General features: G+C 38.4%; 2 protein-coding genes across 2 annotated transcripts in view; one reads left to right on the forward strand and one right to left on the reverse strand.

The window, feature by feature from the left end:
• Window positions 1-21887, forward strand: part of LOC108970286 — a 64834-nt gene that overhangs the window by 31845 nt on the left and 11102 nt on the right. The window lies entirely within an intron of this gene.
• The window catches only part of LOC108970293 (vacuolar protein sorting-associated protein 13D), a 36925-nt gene that overhangs the window by 6913 nt on the left and 8125 nt on the right, over window positions 1-21887 (reverse strand). The window contains exons 9-17 of the mRNA XM_018935597.1: window positions 14531-14915; window positions 13649-14459; window positions 13340-13592; window positions 8872-9019; window positions 4830-8279; window positions 2251-2463; window positions 1310-2182; window positions 692-1006; window positions 122-625 (exon numbers count right to left, since the gene is read on the reverse strand). Of these exons, the coding sequence (XP_018791142.1) occupies window positions 122-625; window positions 692-1006; window positions 1310-2182; window positions 2251-2463; window positions 4830-8279; window positions 8872-9019; window positions 13340-13592; window positions 13649-14459; window positions 14531-14915 (6952 nt within the window). The remainder of the gene's footprint in view (window positions 1-121; window positions 626-691; window positions 1007-1309; window positions 2183-2250; window positions 2464-4829; window positions 8280-8871; window positions 9020-13339; window positions 13593-13648; window positions 14460-14530; window positions 14916-21887) is intronic.

Raw genomic sequence — 21887 nt, forward strand, 5'->3', positions numbered from 1 at the left:
GCGGTGACTACGCCAATCAAGAAGAAGAAGAACTTCAAAGTTTCATTATCTCAGTCAAAAGGACTTATCATGTCGACGAACCATGATTTTTTTTAAATTGTGAAATATTTTTAAGAATTACCTGACTTGATCCCAGATTAAGCGATTCAAAGTAAAATCTCCGTGGATTTGTTGATAGCGATATTTCTTCGATATTTTGCAAATCATGATCATATTCCTTATTCGTTTTATACTTATCCAATTTGCCCACGCCACAAAAGTAGGCCGTCTTTAAAATTAGTCGTTCTTCCAGTATCAACACACAAGGATTTATATCAAAAGTAAGATACTCGAATATTATAGCATTCTTATTGGGACTTGGCAACAGTTTCGCTTTTAAAATTAATGCGCTACTGGGTAAATTGTCATTATCGTTTGTGCGTGCGGTATGTAATAAGACAGGACAAGAGGTATCCAATAGTTGATTGTCGATTTGCAAATCGGCCACTCTAAACTCCAACGATTTGATAAAACGTGTTGAATGCACATCTATCGAAATTGTTTCTAAAGTGATAAAGGCTAGTTCCTCGACAGGTTGACACGTTACCATCGAAATACCCAAACCCTTATGTAAACCGACTTTGATCTGCGGAAAAAATTAAATAAGTTACAATTATACGAAAACGTCTATTTGATTTATTCGAGTACTCACTGAAATTTCATCGAACATATTTTCTTTGTGTTCATCCACTGTCATGCGACTGCTAATCGATGCATGATTCCAATTCGGATCGGGTGTGAGCGTGACATCCTCTGGCTTCACTTTAACATCGTGTATTTGTACTGTTCGAATGGGTCCATCCATCTTGCTTATTATTTCTAAGTGTCCAGAACCAGGACGTAATTTCTGGATTTCAATACTTTGCTCAAAGGGAATAATATCACTGTTGGCGACACGTGGACTGGTTTGTATACGTCCGAGCACAACTTCCGATCCCAGACGTAAGCCAAAAACGCCGTTTCGGACCTTAAGACATAACAATAACAACAATTTTTATTAATTTAAAAAAAAAAAACAATATAAAGGTATCACCCCTACGACAGCCGGGTTTACCTCACTGGATTAGACACAGATGCCATCAATTCGGCAGGGATTTCCAAATCATATTGGGAATTTTTCTGATCTTACAATAATAATAATAAAGCAACATATAAAGCTATAAAACTAAAGTTCGTTATAAAGAATAAAATGATATCCGAAATATAATAATAAAAAATTATAACAAATAGCAACATTGAAAGATAACAAGCGCTCATAACAGTCACTCACCTGCACACACATATTACTATGACACATTAGTCGTCCATTTTCAAAGCGCCATCGCTGCGTGGTTACTCGTTGCTTATTCGGCGGTCTTATGACCAAATTTGTAAAATCATTCGGATTGAGCGCTGTTTCCACATCCAAGACCATACGATAACCAGGCGATTCACTGTATCGACCAAATTCAGTTGGTGGCGAAGAACCTTCGTGCTCCAACTGACCAAAGGAGTTCATCAGCCATAGCTGTGAACGATCACCCGTGCACTTATGCGCCACAATCACCTTTTTATCACGCACAGCTAAAACAAGTTGCTGTCCCTCAATGCCCAATTGTGACATTTCGCTTTCTGTGTAGGCGAATGTCTCCTTAAAAGCGATATAAATGAAATTCGCATACGTTATGCTGGTGGAGTTTTCCATCTTATTGAGTGGAAATTCAATCGTATTGCCTCCAGGCACCTCAATCTGCAGCATGTGTGCACCTAAGGGATCATCCAAAGCGTAGGCTAGCGAGGATTGAGGTCGTACGGTTGAGCGCCAATGTGGTTTACAGGCGTATTGATAGAAATGTATCATGATTTCTGAATAATTATCGATGCGTATGGGTGGCGGTAAGGTGTGTGCATCGCTAAATAAGAAAAAGTACGTAGCGCCTTTCGAAATCACTTCCAAGCGCAAAAAGAACATTTCACCCAAATCGTTACGTACGTTAATATATATGGAATGTACTTCGTTGATGGGTATGCCATGTGACCAATGACAGAAACTCACATCGCTTATGCGCACACACAACAGCGGTTCTTGTTCGTAGTTAGGCCAGTGGAAGGGGAAATTGCTTCCAGGCATTGCTGATATTATGTGCTCCGCGTTGGCGGAGTCCTAAGGTGCATTAAATAAATTATTAAAACATTATTGAATAAGAGTATTTTAATTTCGTTTCTACTAACTGGCTTTTTGATATCACATTTTTGCGAAAACTCTAATTTTCTTGTGGATTTATTGTAAAGTTGATAGCGAGGTGATAAAATTATGAAAGTCGTCCATGAATATAAGCCACGACCCCTACGTATGTTTATGCCGATAGCATAACAGCCTTTGTATCTCTCAGCGCGCAATTGCCGTTGAAAAGTTTCTTTGTGTATATTAAAGCTTTTGCACCACTGCGAAAAAGAAAAAAACAACAACAATATGGGGTTATGTTTACGGTCTCCATATGAAGCTCTAATGGAGTTCTAACATACATATTTTGTCTATTTATGGGTTAATAATAACACATACCTTAGAAATATGGGTGATATGATCGGAAAGATTCCTGACGAAACGTTCTTTATTGGTTTTTACGTTCCTACGGCAGTCCAAAATAAAACGGGTTACCCTTTTTTAATTCTCCTGATTTCCTGACACTATAGACCTATCTGCCTACGTAATTCTCAATGACAAAAAAGGTCTCACACAATTCTTTCGTGAAACTAACCGTATATTAATGGTTTACATTTGATTATTATTTTATATTTTAGTTTTGAATTTTATAACTCAATGCAAAAATTATCATTATAAATCATTTTTGTAGATCATTAAATTTCTTACAAAATCTATGGAACGAGATATATATTTTAATTTAGAGGTTTCCGTTGCAATTAATACCACATACTTGGTTAGACGTTCTTAGAGGTGTAGAAGAACCTATTTTTCAGACTATCATGCGAAAAAAAATAGATTTATACTCACCCTCGTGTACATATGTACAGGCAATATACCTCCACAGACGTTCACTTTACATCTTTAAATTACAATGTGAATAGACGAAACTGAACAAACCATGCCTACTTCCCATATTCACAGCATTTTAAATACCATACATTTCTTTGTTAATGAAATTATTTATTCCGATTGTCAGTATGTTGCATTACATCTTTAAAATATATTTATTGAGTTTATTATCTTGTAAATACTGTTGTTTGTTGCAGGTTGTAGATAGATAGATAGATACATAACTGAGGAATGCACTGCGACCATAGGTCTATTGTGCCCTCTCCTAACTCACAGGGRCTCGCTTAGCCCCAGCATATTGACGAAGTCCAGTATTTTGCTGTTGCTGGGTGCTAGCGAGGCGATGTGATCCCTATCCGGAAACATGGCTCCAAGGGCCTTCGACGTGCGCCTACAGACTGCAATGCGATATAGAATGCAACCAGGATCCTGAGTTTGTTTCTTGGGAGGTTAATTAACGATTTAAATCTCTTTTGGTTATACCCCCAACTAGCAGCTTGGCATGACGCATACCGTGCGCTCGCTGCCAATACCTTTCCCTGCATACTCTTTCTTCCTTGCGGAGCAGCTCCTTCACAGTGTGGGGACCCACCGCAATGAATGGTTCGGGCCCAACCATACTGGTGGAGGCTGCGGAGCGGGCTAGCTCGTCAGCCAGTTCGTTGCCGGCTATGCCCCTGTGGCCGGGCACTCCTGCACCAAAAGCGATTTGATCTCGTAGGAGGAGATCGCTTTCAGTGCCGCTTGACTATCGCTGAGTATAGCTATGCGCTCGTTGCGGTGGAGGTTTATCTCTGTACACCGACTTATAGCCAGGACTTCAGCCTGAAAAATACTTGGAAAGCTTCCCATCGGAATGGATAGCTTGGTACGCGGGCCTACAATACCCGCACCTATTCCTTCCGACGTTTTCGAGCCGTCGGTGTACCACCTCAGTGTACTATCCCTTAGCATTTGCTCAAGAGTGTGGTCGTTCCACTCACTCTTGCTCCCGAGGGTAACCTTAAACCTTTTCGTGAAGTGAGTTGATTTCGTAATCCCGTCCCTTGGGAGGAGGGCAATAGGAATGTCGTCACTTATCCTCTCCATCATCTGRGAYGAGATTATCTTGCCTTTGCCGCATCCCTCTGCTATTATCTGCAGAAGTGAGTGCTTGGCTACTTGACCTATCATTATATGGAACGGTGTAAGTTCCAGCAGGACCTCCAGAGCTGCCATCGGACAGGTTCGCATAGCGCCCGTCATGCAAACACATGCTAGCCGCTGAAGCTTCGATAGTCAGTTAACCACCGAAGCCTGCGACGYTACRGAGGCCCAGGACACCGCCCCGTATGTAATTATCGGTCGCACAATCATGGTGTACAACCACGTAACGATCTTTAGCTTGCAGCCCGAGGATTTACCCGCCAGCCGTTTGCACACGTTTGCTTTTGTAGCTTTGACCAGCGTTTGGTTCACATGCTGCTTCCACCGCAGGGTGGAATCCAGCGTAAGACCCAGGTATTTGACCTTGCTAGTCATCTCGATCTCTCGGCCCCCAAGTGTGAGGTTCCTCAAGGCGGGTAGGGACCTGCGCCTTGTGAAAGGGTGCAGGTTGTAGATAAAATTGGTCAAAAAACTATCCGCCTTTTACCTGAATATTTTGAAGCTCTCGATCCTCGAAAGTCCCCGGACTTATACTATTCGGTTGCTACCGAACTTATTCCTTCCTTACTTTTTATAGTTATAGTTAGTTATAATTACTAAGCAAACTCACCGGATTATTATTGCCATAACTATTGCCCATCCGTATCTCCAGCGATGGTGAACCTTCCTGGTCAGAGAAGGAAAAAAGTAATGGTGAGACAATGCGCGCCTGTTCGTGTTCTTCGAATTGACCAGAACCTAAACGATTTGTGCCCTCTTGTCTATATACCAGCGGCAAGCCGGTGCGATTTATAATCCAAATGGGTGCACTGATAAATATCTCCATGCCTTTGCCTTGAAACGATTGTATTGAGACGCGCAAATAAAGCTCACGGTTCAGTATGTCAATCAATTTCAATTTTGGCTCCACAATACCAGTGTGACCCATAGGTATTTTCAACTGACCAGATAACTTGTAATTATCCAAAGTGATGCTCAGCACGAAGGAGTCGCAAGCATTGATTGTATGTATATTTACAACATCCGATGAATTGATTCGACCTTGAATATGACCCGATATTTTGAATAACAAATCACAGGAAAGCATATTTTTCAATTTCAATGGTGGTAGGAGGGTAATGGTATGACCCGGTGTATTAAAATCTCTATTCGGATACCTCACTTTCCGTATTTCGATGAGTATATAAAAGACAGCATTACTCTTGCCGTAACATGTGAAGAGTTCGTTCACAGAGTCTTTGGCGCATGTAGTCCACGAAACGCCGCAGGTACTAAACTCGAATTCATCGCAACGATTACTGCTTGAAATGGCGTTTTTCCTTACGAATACAGTTCTACCTTCGGATGCGTTTTCCATCAATTGATCGGGCGATTTGGACAGTGAGTAGGGACGAAAATAAATAAGAGAATCTACCAAACGTAGTGGCACACTTAGTTGCTCACTGGTTCGAAGTACCGACAGTGCAACACTGTCTTCATGCTTGCCGTCCATTTTCAGCAAAATTCTTTCGTTCATACGATTCACCACCGTCAAAGCTGAACGTATTGTTATCATTTTTTGCGCGGAACCGAACATTGAAATGTCGAATACGATGCGTGTACGTTTCTTATACTGCATATCTAGAGTGGAATAACGAAAAAATATGCCTACTTTATCGATCGAAATTGGACCTATTAGGGTCCAACCTTGAATTTGAACCAAAATCTGATGTGTATTCAATTTGTGCGAATTCATATGTCTAAGCTTAGTTTGTGGACCAAAGTCGAAAGGTAAAGTTTCATTCGGTTGTACCGCTAACCAATCGCACATAATATCCGGCTGATTGACCTCGGTGCGTGTTATGCCGCCCGGCGAGGAGTATAGGATCTTGAAGAGCAACGGCTCACCGGTGAGATTCTTCAAAGCAAAGGGCACAAATGGCGAGCGACGCCGAAACCCAGTTAGCGAATCGGCATTATTACCCTGTCCATAATAATCTTTTATCCAATTGTTGCGCACAATATCGCAGAGCTCTACTAGGGTTGATGTGATATTGAGCTTGAGCAGCTGTTTGCTGCTCACTTCCATAACCAACATGCGTGGTATCATTACGTTCACTTTCGAGTATTGCCAATGCGCCGAACATTCCCACTGCTCCACAACTGGCTCCCAGCCACTCAGACGCCGATTATAATAATCGCTAGCAAAGATCGTCTCCAGCCGCCCCTCTTGATACAATGGCGTAGTGTAACCAGCATCCACTGGTGATTTAGCATTGTCCAACCGTTGAGCCAAGGTCAACTGGGACAACGCAATCTCCAGCAGCGGCACATCCGCATCCATGCAATCATCAATGACACAAATCGATATGCAACTGGCGCTGATGAGAAGATCGTGCATTTCCAGATATACCTGATCGGTTTTCATATGTTTGTGCTGTAGCAACCAATTTGCAGCATCATTTAAATTATTGTTTTTGACCTCCATGGCTTCCAAGCAATCTTTAGATTTGAAGCCCATTTTGACTAACGGTGCAATGGCTTCGTAGTTCGTATAATTAGCGCGGTTGAGCTTGTGTGAGGTCTTTGCTTGATTGGGTATGGACTGCAGCATTTTCGAAAATAATTTCACGTCAGTATACGAGAGACGTATGGAGAGTTCTTTGTGTATGATGATATGGAAACAATTGTTTTTTAATTCCATATTCAGCGAGAATGGATCGATAATGGAAAGCGCGCTTTGCTCTTCCGCGCCAAGTATGCAGGAGAAGACCTCCAAGTGGTTAACATCAATCGTAAGGGGACAAATGTAATGATTGGGTCGATATTGTAGTACGGTGGTGTTTTTCAAAATTATTGCATTCGTATCGGCCAATTCGACATTCTCAACGAAAATCAATTCGGAGTCGGTGATATTTAAAACTATTTCCGAATCGGGTTTCATTTCGGCTTCGTGCGTCGTTGATGTTTGTTTTAACATTTTATTGCTGCGCCATGAAGATGTCACCGATGTGGATATTGTTGGTTCTTCTTCGAGAAACTTTTTTATGCTTTCCATGCAGTCCAGTATGGCCATGATACGCATATTATTTAACAAAATTATGTATTTCGATGAATTATTGCGTTTTCGACTGTGTATCTCTGCTTGTACGACATTCTTCGAGAGACTATCGCGTTTTGGTTTCAAAATGTGTCGGAATACATTTCTCGATATGTGTTCTGGCCGCGAGTCGAGCACAAGCACTTCGCTGGATACTAAATCGATGTCTTGCGAACCATCATTGAAGGAGTCGATTTGCAAAAATGATTTGATGAAATTTACGCAAGCTAACGGTTTGATTTCATTGTCGTAACTCTGTTGCTCCACCAACGACACGGATACGTTTTCCAATTGCAAATTAATGGACAGTGTATTCCAAGTCGGCACGTCCAATGCATCAGACGAAGTATATGATTCGCTGGTTGAGTTCAATCTATCGATTGATTCGCGGAAATTCTTCGTGTAATTAAGGTACACATCGTCAATCATTTCACCCAAATTGTAGCTAAGAAAACCACGTAATAATTTGTATTGTTGCAGGTTTACAATGCCATTCAATTTGGTTAGCACACCTTTCACCGTTATATCCGGACAATTGTGACTGACCGCCGTGTCGATGTTGCGCTCCACTTGCAGTTTCAGATGACACGTCTCTTTGAAGAGATTATTGCCCAACTTCAATATTGTGAAATTGCCGATATTCACACATTCACTTGGATTATAATTCAGCGTTTTATTGGTTTTCCAAATGCGTTCGCCTGAAAATAGATTCATATTGACCAAATCGATATGCATGACATCCAGTATTTCATCCATGCCCTTCTCATCTTGCCGCTTGCTGACGACGTTCGCATCGCTCGCAAAGTGAAATGAGTTTTTCAATGTGAACTCGCCCAGATCGGCCACTATAACCTGTGTGCTATTATAGCTGAGTGGTAGTAAAACAATGGGTGAAGCAGCGTGCAAACGCAGACCAATTTTGGTTGGTGTCGAATTGATGTCGGCTTGGCTTTCGGACATCTTCATGCGCCTTATGACCGGCTGTAAGGAGAGTGGGTTCATATGAGAAACAATTTTTTTAAAACTTCTAAAAAAAATTTAAATATGTCTATGATTTGATAAATAAACTAACAATACCCATAAAAAGGCTTAAAAGCTTTACAGTTTTTGTAAGATAAGACATTTTGAACGAAAGGTCATCTATATATTAGACGACGTCATATTACATAAAAAAAGGAACAATTATTTAAGTACTGTTGATTGGCGTTCTTGAAACTTAAGTTTCCTATTATTTGTGATGCAGATAAACTTTTTGGAAATGTAATTATAATCTGACGCCAAAACGGAAATGTTACTGAACAGTTTTAAAATAAAATAACATCTTGTATAAGAGGCTCGAATTGTTATTTTGTCTCGCAATACTCTCATATGTATCTTCCAATAAACCGCAATCGATAAGCTCCAATCATATTCACCTTATAATTACTACAATTTATATCCCTAATGACTATCGAACAGACAGCGGTTAACACCTGAACACATACGAAACTATTACTAAATGCATAGATCCTACATACTTTTCAAACTATACGAACACATATACAAATGAATTTACAATTTTCCAATTGCTTACCGACTGTAGCTCCAATAAGTCTTTTAAAAATAAATGAATCTCCATAATAAATCTCTTTGTATGTATATATCGTACTGATGACATTTGTATGCGCAATTTTGCATTCATTTCCAGTGAACGTTGATTTGAATTAACAATCGCATTAAGTCTAGAAGAAAAACATTAATTTTACTGTTTGCTTAGCTTATCCTATAAATTAAAAAAAAATAAATGTTAAAAAGACGGTTTTTAACAGTTGTCACCTCATCACTGCTCGATCAAATTACGGTACATTTGGTTCCCGAACACAATATAATAAAAAGCTGAAGTCAGCTTAACAATTGTTAAAAGCTTGACGCAGACTAAGGCTTGACTTAGTTCGTATCGAAACTACAAGATAGAAAATATAAAATTATTAGTTATCCCCGGATTGACATTTTGAACAATCAAGTAATAATTTTGTATTTTCACGAGACAACAGAGTGCTTTAATTCTCTATATTGTTAAAGAATGCTTCTTTGAATTTATCAACTGATTCTAGTTAATTTGGGTTAATCAGCTCTAGTTTTTAAGATATATATATTTTTTATACCCTCGACTTATGACCTCCAATTATGACCGTTTGTCAGTTTTTTTAAATTTTTTTTTGTTTCATACAGATTTATTAAAATAAAAAAAATTCTCACAAACCATTAAAAATGGTATATATATATATGTATATAATTCTAGTTACGGAATTAAAGCTTCTTTTAAGAGACAATCTGGAATGAACAGCCGGATCAGAGTCTCTTTGCAAATTCCAAAAGTAGTCTTAGTCTGCCATCATATGTGTATTCCACCTTCCCTGGTACCGATTTTCCATAATTTTGATATCTTGGTGAAACCTTTCTCCTTGTTCTTCGCTTAAATTACCCAAATTTTCGGGAAATCGGTCCAAGTGACTGTGCAAATAATGGATTTTAATACTCATGTTGCAGCCAAGGTCTCTGAAACATTCCCCAACGCGATTCAGAGCCTTAACAAACTGCTTCATGACTTCTAATTTGATGTGCAACGGTGGTAGGACACGTGGAACTAAAGCGTCATTTACAATATTTTTATCGCCAACAATCATTTTTTCTCTCTTAGGCCAATATTTTTGCCGTCAATGTTGTTGCTTGGATCTGCTATCCCAGAGACACAAAAAGCAAGGGTACTTAGTATAACTACTCTGTTGTCCAAGAAGTAAATTTACCATTTTAAGATCAACACAAATGATCCAATGGTGGTCTTGGTATTTTATCTTTTTCATCACTAATGCAATGTTGTTGTATTCTTCTTTGATTGTTGTGGAGTGCGCAATTGGAATTGATGCATACACATTTCCATTGTGCAGCCCCATTTCCTGCATAAGACCATTTATATCATTACAAAACACCAGATTGCCTTCCTTAGTAAAAAATGTTAGAAAAGCTTTATCGCTGGTGCGGTAATAAGTTATTTTTGTTCCACGTTCTAACAATTTCTTATCATTTAACCTCGAAGCTAACACTTCAGACGCTTCTTTTGATAAGGCCAAATCACGAACTAAGTTATTCAACTCGCATTGATTAAAACGTTGGGGAATAGTTTCTGTGTCTTCGAAAACACTATCGCAACCACTTAGATCAGCGTTTCCCAAATGCCGGGTCGTGACCCAGTACTGGGCCATCAAAATAAAATACCGGGTCGCAACATTCCCACCTTGTTTTCAAAATAACACCTACGATCGATCGATCGATGCATCGCAATATTCGTAAGCGGAGATCGGCCGCACGTGCCACTCACTGCTGATGACTGACCTGAAGTTGAAACAAAAGAGCGAGGCGAAAGCTTAGCCAGAGAACTTAAAGATATAGAGAAGGTGCAAATTGAATTCTGTATGATATTCGATCGGACGCCTAACAGAGCTTATGGATTTCTAGTACGGAATTCACCATTCTCATTGCTATTTAGCAGAAATGAGCACGTTCAGAGGCAGAAATATATGTAAAACGACTGAATTCATACGAGAATGAATAAAGAGAAATGCTTTGAAGATTTGCCAATATCCGATAATGATTAAAATAATACTATTTATGAAGAGTTTTTGTTCTGTAAATCTTTGCCAACACGAACGACCTCCGAAGAAATATTTTACTTGATTAATGATTATATCAACAAAAATAACATTGAATGGAAGAAGTGTGTGGGATTAAGTAGTGATGGCGGACGAGCAATGTCAGGCATTCGTACTGGACTTTATGCAAGGATAAAAGCCATAGCTCCGGAATGTATATGGACGCACTGTAGTATTTATAGGGAAGCATTAGCCGTCAAAAAAATGTCCTTACTCTTTACAGCAACGATGCAAGAGTGTGTAAAGTTCATTAACTTCATAAAATCTCGTCCACTTAAATGTAGATTGTTCTCTGTTTTGGGCAAAGAAATGGGAAGTGGTCACGAACATCTTCTTTTACACTGTGATGTACGCTGGCTGTCAAGAGATAATGTCTTAAAAAGGCGTATTGAATTAAAAGAAGTAAAAGTTTTTTTGGAGCAACATTCCCCAACAGCGAGAGATGTAATATTTGAATTCAAGGACAGATTTCATGATGTTAAGTGGATGGTAAAAATGGCTTACATATCTGATATTTTTGAATTTTTAAATAATCTAAACATGGCATTGAAAGGCAATAATTTAACAATATTTAAGTTACAAGACAAAGTGCAAGCTGCAATATAGTGTGGGTACAACGCGCGGAGACAGGGAACTTTAAAGCATTTAGTAATTTATATGAAATACAAAAAGAGTTCAACATCACTGCCACAAGACAATCTTCAAGTATATTTTCCTCCAATCGATGGCAACAACACTTAAGGATACATTTGACACAAGACCGTTGATGGATTTTTGGTTATCTTGTCGTCAATAATACACAATACTAGCTCATCAAGCAATGATTTTTTAATGCCTTTTGTGACCACTTACAAATGTGACGCTGGGTTTTCAACACTAGTTTACCTTAAAAATAAATATTGAAACAGATTGAAAGATCACAGAATAAAACTTTCAGCAATCTTGAACTCTATAATTCAAAATAAGCAACAGCTACATACTTCGCACCAAAAAGTGAGTACCAAAGATACCAAAATATTATAATTTAATATTAATAAAACATTTCTCTTACTATTAATAAACGTGTATTATTTAATCTCATGCAACAATTTTGAGTTTAATATTATTAAGTAAGTGGGCCACGAAATAAAGGTGTGAAAATTTAGGTCATGGCAAAACTAAGCTTGGGAAGCACTGACTTAGATCATTAGCGGCATTATGTTCAAACTCCGAACTCGGCTCTGGAGAATCATTCAGTTTTGGAATGGGAAAATCTTCGGAATGGGGAATTGAACGCAGTGCTGACGGTAAATCGGGATACTGCCATTTATTTCGATTTTTCCTATTAATACCAGCAATAATCACTAAATAGAAGTCACAGTCGTCCAAATGTTTTCTGGGCTCTCTCCAAACCATCGGCACACCAAACTTAAGCCTATTTCGTTTTCCTTGAGTCCACTGTCGCAAATTTACACAGCAAGTATTGCACACAATGGATGGAGCTCAGCTTTTATCTTGGATCAACTCCAAAGTAGTCTAAATACGATTTTTTAACAAATTCCGAAATAGGTATTATGTTTTCTTTAAAGGTGTTTTCTCTACAAATGTAACAAAATGTGTCAGCGTAATTTTTACACCGTCTTCTATTGGAAATTATTTCTATTTAGATCAACACTTTTTAATAAACTTTGCCAACTGCAATAAGCCACTTCTTACAAGCAACTAACTTCCGATATGCATTTGGAGCGCAGTAAGAAAAAAAACGTTCTCAATAATATTATACAAATAAAATTCCCGTTAATCAGCTAGCAACTAGACAAAAATTAATATTTTCGGAAACTGCTTGTACCGAATTTTATATACCATCCAGTAATTGAGTTACTAAGTTAAATTAACCGAATTCATCAAAAAAGCATATCTTCAGCGAACCTGTTTGATACCTATAAATTGACTGGAAGGTAAAATATACTTATGAAACGAAAAAAATATTTGAATTAAAAAAAAAAAACTTTAAGGTAAAAATTAAGGTAATTAAGGTAAAAAGGTCATAAGTTAAGTGGAGGGTATAAAAAAGCTATATCAAGAAAACTAGAGCCGATTGAGACAAACTGATTACAGCGCGCCGAAATTAACTAGTAATCAGTTGATAAATTCAAAGAAGCAAAATTTTATTTTAATTTTGTCGGGCTGTATTATTTGACCAAAAATCAAAAAAATTGCCGAAAAACCATATGTCCTGTTTACGCACATTGTATTTTTCCTTACTAAACTCAATCATATTATGTTGGAAAAGGCTTAGTTATTACATATTCAATCATGATGTTTTTAAGGAAATATTTCATTTGAATTGCATTTTTTTTTTAAACAACTTACTTTTTATATGAAAAACTTAAAGCCTCCGGACCAGCTGTTGAGAACTTTTCGCGATACAAATCGCCATAATAAGTTAGATCGTACAGCGAAATAGATTTGAGACGTCCTTCCACCGATTTGATATCTCTGTTGCTTGAAATTTTAAAATGTGCGTGGGATATATTTGCTTTGGAGAACTCGACTTCGTTGCGTACTAATATGAGATTTAACGAACGCACCGAAACTTTCAGTTCGCCCCAGGAAATTGGTTCTTCTATAAAAGGTAAATGAAGAGGTTGTATACATATATAGTTATATAACACTACTCACCATCGTTAAGTTCGCTTTTTGCTGGTGTTAAATTTTTTTTTTCGTATGTGGATACGAAGCCGAAAAAATCAAAAATCGTGAACCATCTGCACACAGATATAGTCAAATTTAAGCAATTAAAATCTATTGAACTTTTAGTTTGGTTAAATGGTTTGCCATCTAGGCCCACTATCATATGCGTTTGCGATTTGTACGTTACCAACTTATCATCGGACGAACGGGACGTATTACTGCTATTAATAGCCTTCTTCGCAGGCGTCTGAGCCGCAGCCAAAAATGTGGGATAATTTAGCTTGCATGGCATTGAACGTGATGACTCATTTTGTTGTAAATGTATGTTCGTGAGATTCGGACATGATACGCATTTTTCAGTCTTATAAATTATCTCCTTTTCTGTTGACGTCGAATCGACCATGTTACGAAATCGCGAATCCATTGTACATTTGAGATCCTCCATGACGATTGAACGCAACAATACTTCTAAATTAGTAACATCTTTTTGTTGGTTAAATTGAAAACCAAAATCGCGAAATGTCATATCGATCAGTGAGTTGTTCAATTTATTTTTTAAGTGTATTTGAAATATTGGCACCGAGAAGCTTAAATTTGTTTCGAAGGTCTCCTCAATGTCATAGTTTTCGCTAACTTTGTCCTTAGGCGCGCTGTCCGGTTGATCGATGGATGTTACAATAAACTCATTGGTGTTGCCATTGCCTTTCCATTTTGAATATGTGTTTAGGGTATCGAGTACCTGTTCGTATTGACTGCGTGATAAGGAGACTTGCAAGCATTGAGTGATGCTACCCTCCACCTACATTGTGATGTTTGAATATTTTTATGTACCTCATGTCTGATTTTGATATATTAATTTTTCATATTTACGATTAATTTATTGTGCAACGTCCATTGATGCTCCGTTTTGTTTTTGGTTGTGTATTTTGTCAGCTTGAATAGCATGGCTGTATCGTGTAGTATTGGCACAGCATCGGTATTGCATTCATACAACTCATTGACCTTCGGTAGCGCTGAAAAACCCAACTCCTTACGCTTTGATGTATTCAAGGAGAATAAATTTATATTTCTTATATCTATGAAGTAATTATCTTTGGCCCACATATATAGATTATCCGTCGATTTTGATATAGAGAGCTCATTCTCTTCATGTGTATTATAAGCTGTTATTTTACCTAAATTAGCAACCAAAACGTCTAAGCTATCGCCAGAACGTGGCAAAACCAAAACGGGAGTATTTAGTACTACATCGATTCTGGAATGAAAAGTTTTTTGATATTATTTAAATGTATGAATGTGATAAATTAGTGGCAACTTAAGGAGTTTCTCGCAGCCACTATAGGAATAAAATACTGTTTTTTAAGTATAAAAATTGGAGTTAATCATATAAATTATTAAGTACTATTTTTTTCAGCGGCTTTCGTAATTATCATCAATGTGGTGGTTGTGTTAACCCAAATTTATTAATCGATGGTGATTTGGCAAAAAAAAAGCCTCCGTTAGGACTTAAACGAATAACTGTACTAATTTTCAAGTCTTTCTGTGCTGTGTTCTGGTTGTTCTGCGAGTACCTAACGAAATATCATTTTATTTTTATACATAAGATATGTATATGTAGCATACTAAAGAGAGGACCCGTCCACGCTTTACTGTGGCTTATACATAGATGGTACCATCAATATAATTTCTAGTCAGCCCCTACCATTAAAAGTAATGTATACTACTGAGGAACTATTGCTTAGTTAATGAGATATTAGTTGAAAAAGACGAAATGAGCAACGAGAAGAATGAAGGCAGTGAACGCCCTAGATAATACAACAAAAACAAAGTATAGCTGATTATGAGGAATTAAAGTCAGCCAGATGTTCGAAAAGTTTTCTCCCGATTTTACCCATTTAAGGTACATACATAGATACACTGTTATGTTAATGATTAAGAAGATAATTCAATACCTTCCTACAAACATAAACGTTATAAAGAATGACCAAAGAAAAGAATGACCCCACCCAACAATGACCTATTAATCTGTCTTCCGATTATCCTCAAGGAGAGAAGGTTTTGTCTGCTGAGAATACAGATAAAGGTGTAACCGAACAAGGTAAGCGAAAAACTTTTCAGGATCCGCCTCCAAATAACGCTAATAGTTGATAACATAAAGTGTTATATCACGTCAAAATTAAAAACAGACTATACAGACATCCAAAAAATTTATTTCAAATACGACAGGAATATTTTGTCTTTTAAGATCGACATATTCGCTGGTATCGTGGAAATCTATTGATGAATACATAATTTTTGTTAGTACTCGCTTATGGTTTAACGAGTTCTTAGATGAAATGTCGGAGTGGAGTCTTAAACAAATTAATTTAATTTTAAGTAAGTTTGGTTAGTTCTTAGATCATGTTTTCGTTGATAACGCTTCAATATTCTTTGTTTTGCAAATTAATATCGAAATCATAGCCAACTTAGTTCATAATAATACACAAGACCTTTGTTCTCGGTTCAACTTTATGAAAACAAATTTCAGGAAGATTAATTGCGAACTTTCTAAAGTAACTTGGCCAGATTATAACGGCAATATTGAATTTAGTGTATCCCATTTTAATGAAACTATTTTTAATTTATTTCAAAGATATGTTCCGAAATATGTTGCAACTCAAAGAATAAGTTCTAAATTCTGGTTTTCGAGAGGGGTATGTAAATTTAAAGAAAAAATCTCGTAATTTTAAACTTAAAAAAAAACTGGTTTAGTTGATTATATTATTCAAAATATTCTAACTTGATGAACTTAACAAAATATGTTATAATAATTTTATAAACAAAGTAAAAAATAATAGCACACGTAATTCAAATTTGTTCTATAATTTCGTCAACTATAAACGCAAGATTTCTAATTTTCCGTCCGCGTTGAAATTCTTTAGGTCCAATTACTTTTCAAAAAATGTTCCACATCAGCACAAATTATGTCGCTTTTTGTAATCACCCCAACATTTTCGAAGTAGACTTCTTATATAAACAATGGGCCTTAATAAATGGCCCATATTTGATTTTCTGATGCTTTATTAAAAAATGTGCCAAATATATTTACCAACCCTTAACAAAACTATTTAATGTATCCCTCAAACAAGGCGAATTTCCATCAATATGGAAAAAGTCATTTATAATTCCTTTACAAAAGAGTGGATTTAGGTCATCCATTGAAAACTATAGGAGAATAGCAAAGTTGTCAGCAATACCTAAACATTTTAAAGCAGTTTTCGTAAAGGGAAATCTATAGTAACTAATTTGCTAGAATTTGTAACAAATCCATCAACGAGCTTTAGGGACAATAAGCAAACTGGATCTTTTTGGTTTTCAACCAATATTTCTAAAATGAGTTGCTTCTTATCTTCTTATATATAAAAATTAATCGCAAAATATATTGCTAAGCCTTTACGGAAAACCCCTTTTCCATTTTCTTTTCCCCATTCAAACGAATGAATGTTTGTTTGTTAGCATCGCTAAGAGAACGGCTGCACCAATCTTAATGAAATTTTCAGAGGTTGTTCGTTGTGGATCGGGGAAAGTTTAGAAATAAAAATTCCTTATACTTTTCATGAGGAAAAATCGGAAAATTGGACGATTTCAAAAAGTTACTTTTTTCCATACTCATTTTTTTTTCAATTTGTGTTTGCTTTGTTTTTCAATATTTTGATTTCTAAATTATTTGAATCGTTCAATTTCGGCCGCTTGCTTTTTTATTCCAGCTATTAAAAAACAAAGGAAAAGCAAGGCAAGATGCGATGACATACGTGCGGAATTAAGGATCACGGTCAATTAGCAATCGACGTAAAGGTGTAAAAGCACGACTTTTCAAACAATAGCTACGATGTTTGATGGACTTTATCTTGAAGCAGCGTACGGTATATATGGTGCTATGGTGCTAAGGGGTTTGCCGCACGCACACTTTCTTTCTTTGCATGGGGATGGTGGTTACACCAGATCAAATTGATGAATTCATTTCTGCGGAAATTCCTCATCCAAAGATAGATCCGAAATTATACGAAGTGGTGATAACCAATATGATTCATGGACCTTGCGTACATTACAATCCCACTTCGGTTTGTATGTCTGACAATAAATGCACAAAACACTATCTACGTGTTTCTCTTTCGGAAACGCTTGCTGGAAAAAGAGGGATATACACTGAATGGGCGTCGCTCATCAGACGACAATGGCAGAACATTTAGCATTCAATTTAGAGGCGTGAATTCGAAGTTGTCAACACAACAAAGTTGACAACACATGGATCGCACAATATTCGTCACTGTTGTCTAATTCACATTCAAAACTCATGTCAATGTTGAGTATTGCAGTTTGGTGATTTCGATCAAATACGTTACAAATACGTCACTAAGGAAAACAACATGGCGATTGTTGACCTTGAACGAGATGAGATCAGTAAGTATCAAATGGGTCGATACGTGAACTGCAATAAAGCGCTTTGTAGGATATTTACTTTTGCAATTCATGGAAGTTTTCCGACTGTTGTGCGTCTCGATGTTTAATTTCATTTAAGTCTTGCGTATTGTGAATAGTACAGTGTGTGCAACTTTTTGAGGRATACGAAAAAAATGACATTGCCGATGACATTTTACATTGTATTCGATAAGAATTGGAAATGGGCAATTTTCGGTTGATACTTCCAGTGGTTTGATATCAATTTCACCTGCCTTTTGTCAATTCACTTCAACGAAAGATGAACTCATCAAGAACATTGGCCAAATTATCGTAACTGCAATTGCTTGAGTGCACGTGCAATTTTAGCTGCTAAAAATACCGATGCTGTTGACTTAAACTGGAACAATTCCTACCACAGCCTATTTTTTCGGCGATCTAACCCCGTTTGGATCGGTGAGTGTTAATTTGTGTGTGTCGTCATTGGAGCAACGCCTTGCAGCAGGGTTATTTCGTATCCTCCTGACTCGTGCTGGCATTGAGTCCAACCCCAACCCGGAAATTTTTCTGCAGCGTTTCAGCAAAAATGCTCCATCCAAACTCCACCTCGGTCAGGTGCAATCCATGCAATGGATGGAGCCATTTTAAGACTTGCTCAGGTCTTAAGACTCATAGGGAGTGAACCACGCGTTACGTGGCTCCATGATTCCTAGGCAATACTGCGACGCCAGCCTCTACGGCTGTACAATCTGCACACAGTTCACGCGCTGCGCCGCCACTCACCTCGAGTGGCCAACAGAGGACCTCCACGATCCCCAGGAAATCAAACAGGCAACATAGCTCCACCTTACGCCATGCCGATCCCGGGGATCCCCGAATAAGGGATCTCAATTTGGAGATTCGGCGTATGGTAAACCATCATAAGCGGACAAAAAGGATTGAGCACCTGATTCCTGTAACCTCTCTACCGGTGTGAGTAAGCTTTGGGCTACTGCCAAAGCTTTGTCTAACCCGAAGAGACACGACGATCGAGTTAAATTTCAATTCAATGGTCATACCTCTTCGGACCCGAAGAAGTGCGCGAGCTATTTTAACCGACAGTTTACACTGCACTCTTCGGTAGACAAAACCAAACGATGCGTTAACCGACGGCTGCGCAAAATGTCAAACGACTGATGCCACTTGTTTTCACCGATGACGAGGTTCAGGGTGTCATCAACAAAGCTAAATCCTCCAAATCCATTGGACCTGATGGAATCAACATGCTAATGCTAAAGCATCTAGGCTCGACCGGAGTAAGATTTCTCACCAAGGTCCTCAACCTGTCGCTGACCACTCTTCAAATACCCGATGTGTGGAAAGTCGGAAGAGTGGTCSCACTACTGAAACCTGGGAAATCCGCCAACAAAGGGGAATCTTATCGACCGATAACTCTCCTCTCCCCAGTAGTGAAGACACTTGAGGCCTTGCTACTCCCGATCCGAACGGTCGTCAGTCATCCTGTTTAACTTCTATTTAATATTGCAGTCGATGGCGTCAAAATTCCAACTGTCAATAACCCTAAAATTTTAGATGTACCCTTCAATAGTGTATGTTCCTTCTCTCCCCATACGACCGCGATTATCGCCAAGGTACAGAACTGCAACAAAATCCTCAAGTCGCYAGCCGGCAGCACATGGGGAAAAGACGAAGAAACGTTGTTGGCAACTAACAAGGCAATCGGCCGGCCGGTCCTTAACTACGCAGAACCAATATGGTCGCCTGGCTACGCAGATGAGGAAACTCCAAACCTGCCAGAACACAGCACTCCTTACCACGACGGGTTGCCTCTTGATGTCCCCCATCGAACACCTACATAGCGAGACGTTTATGCTTCCAGTTAAGGAGCTGCAAGGATGGTTCCTGCGAATCCATTTCAACAGGAACTGCTTGGAGCAGAACCGCCTCCAAGGAGAATCAAGAGGTCATTCCTCGACCACGTCGACGACGTCGTACAATACGCCGACCGGACTTCGGACACAACAGACTTTCGACAGGCACTGACCGCCACAGACCGTAGAGACTGGCAGGGGAGCCATCAACACCTTTATCGGCTATTTTCCCATGAATGGCGTTCTTGGAGTCAAATTACCACCTATCGTAGACGAAGAGCTCGAGTTGCCGCGAGAAACGCGAGTGACCCTAGCGCAACTTCGTTCTAGATATTGTAGCAGGTTAAACTCCTACTTATCCAGAATAGACCTTGACATAATACCCAACGTATGTCCTGCATGCAACGAGTCTCCGCATGACACTGACCACCTCTTTGCATGCTCTACCAACCCCACCCATCTAACACCTTTTTCCCTTTGGTCCGACCCCGTCGAAACAGCACGTTTCTTGGGCCTCCCGTTAGATGACGTTGTCGACAACACTGATAACCTCACCATCCTAACGGGGACTTATAACCGTTAAAACAACAAAAACAAGAACTTAAACTTGAGGATTCAAAGTCAAATTCCGGTTTGTGCTCATACAAATCGATCGATCGTCTTGACAATGAAGATGAAGCCATGAATGATCTGTCATTATTATGTTTTACAATCATCATTCGCCGAAACTGTGTAATGGAATCCGACTGATTGTGACGCAGTTATCGAATACAAGGAGACAGCCATTTCAGTTCAAATGTATTCACTTTCCAGGGAAAATTGCATTTGCGATGACAATAACAGGTCACAAAGATAGTCGCTAGAAGAGTGTGGCACAAATCTGTTCTGTGCACATGAGTTGGAAACCCATCACCAGAACAGAAACCAAAAATTTTTTTCTATCAACCTACGCTACATTAAAAAAAAATTTAGGAAAATTGCATATAAATGATTTTCAACACAGTATAAATTCAACTTTCAAAACACATAATTTCAAGCAGGACAACGGCTGCGGGGTCAGCTAGTCTTAGTAATAAAACTTAACAAGTTATACTTTTTCTGACTTAATTAATGTCCGTCTAGGGAGTATTACGAGTTTTATCATATGCTGACGAAGTAAAACTTTTTAAATCATATACTTTAAATAGTGAAAGATGTCAGTTGCCAACAGACTTAGAAATGATATAACATTGAACACTAAAAAATGTATATCGATGTGGTATTCACGTAGACCTTCATACGTAATACAAAACTTTCGCTTGGAGCAAGTATGCAGTTTTGTTGATATGGGAGTAAGTAAGTAATCTTCATGCATCTTCCACGGTTTTTAAAGCTAACGGCGCTCTTAGTTTTGTTAAACGTTGGTCTAAAGAATTTAGAGATCCAGCGAAGCAAATGGGTCTAGTGGTGAACGAGAGCCGAGAGACGAAATTTATGCTGTCATCAAACAAACAGTCGTCGCACTCGTGACTAGGCACCCACGTCACTGTTGACAGCCATAACTTCGAGGTCTTAGATAATTTCTTGAAACCAGCATTAACAGCAACAATTTCAGACTTGAAATCCAACGCAGAATATATTTTGTTAACAGGTGCTACTTCGGACGTAGGCAATTGAGAAGTAAAGTCCTCTCTCGACAAACGTTCCGTTCGAAGGACCAGGTGGAAAGGGACCTGGTTTTGTTTGGAATCTCCGTTGTTGTTAACTCGACTATTAAGGTACCTCGCATACTATCACCAATATATGTATATCGACTAAAGTCAACGGAATGTTTAAAAAATTTGATATTAGTTATATGGGAGCTATGGCAAGTTTCCACAAGATTTTATCCATTTTATGTATAAAGATGCATATAAAAACACGCTATTCCCATTTCATTG

The sequence above is a fragment of the Bactrocera latifrons genome, unplaced genomic scaffold, assembly GCF_001853355.1.
Source record: "Bactrocera latifrons isolate USDA-ARS-PBARC rearing strain unplaced genomic scaffold, ASM185335v1 scaffold_296, whole genome shotgun sequence".
Taxonomy (NCBI): domain Eukaryota; kingdom Metazoa; phylum Arthropoda; class Insecta; order Diptera; family Tephritidae; genus Bactrocera; species Bactrocera latifrons.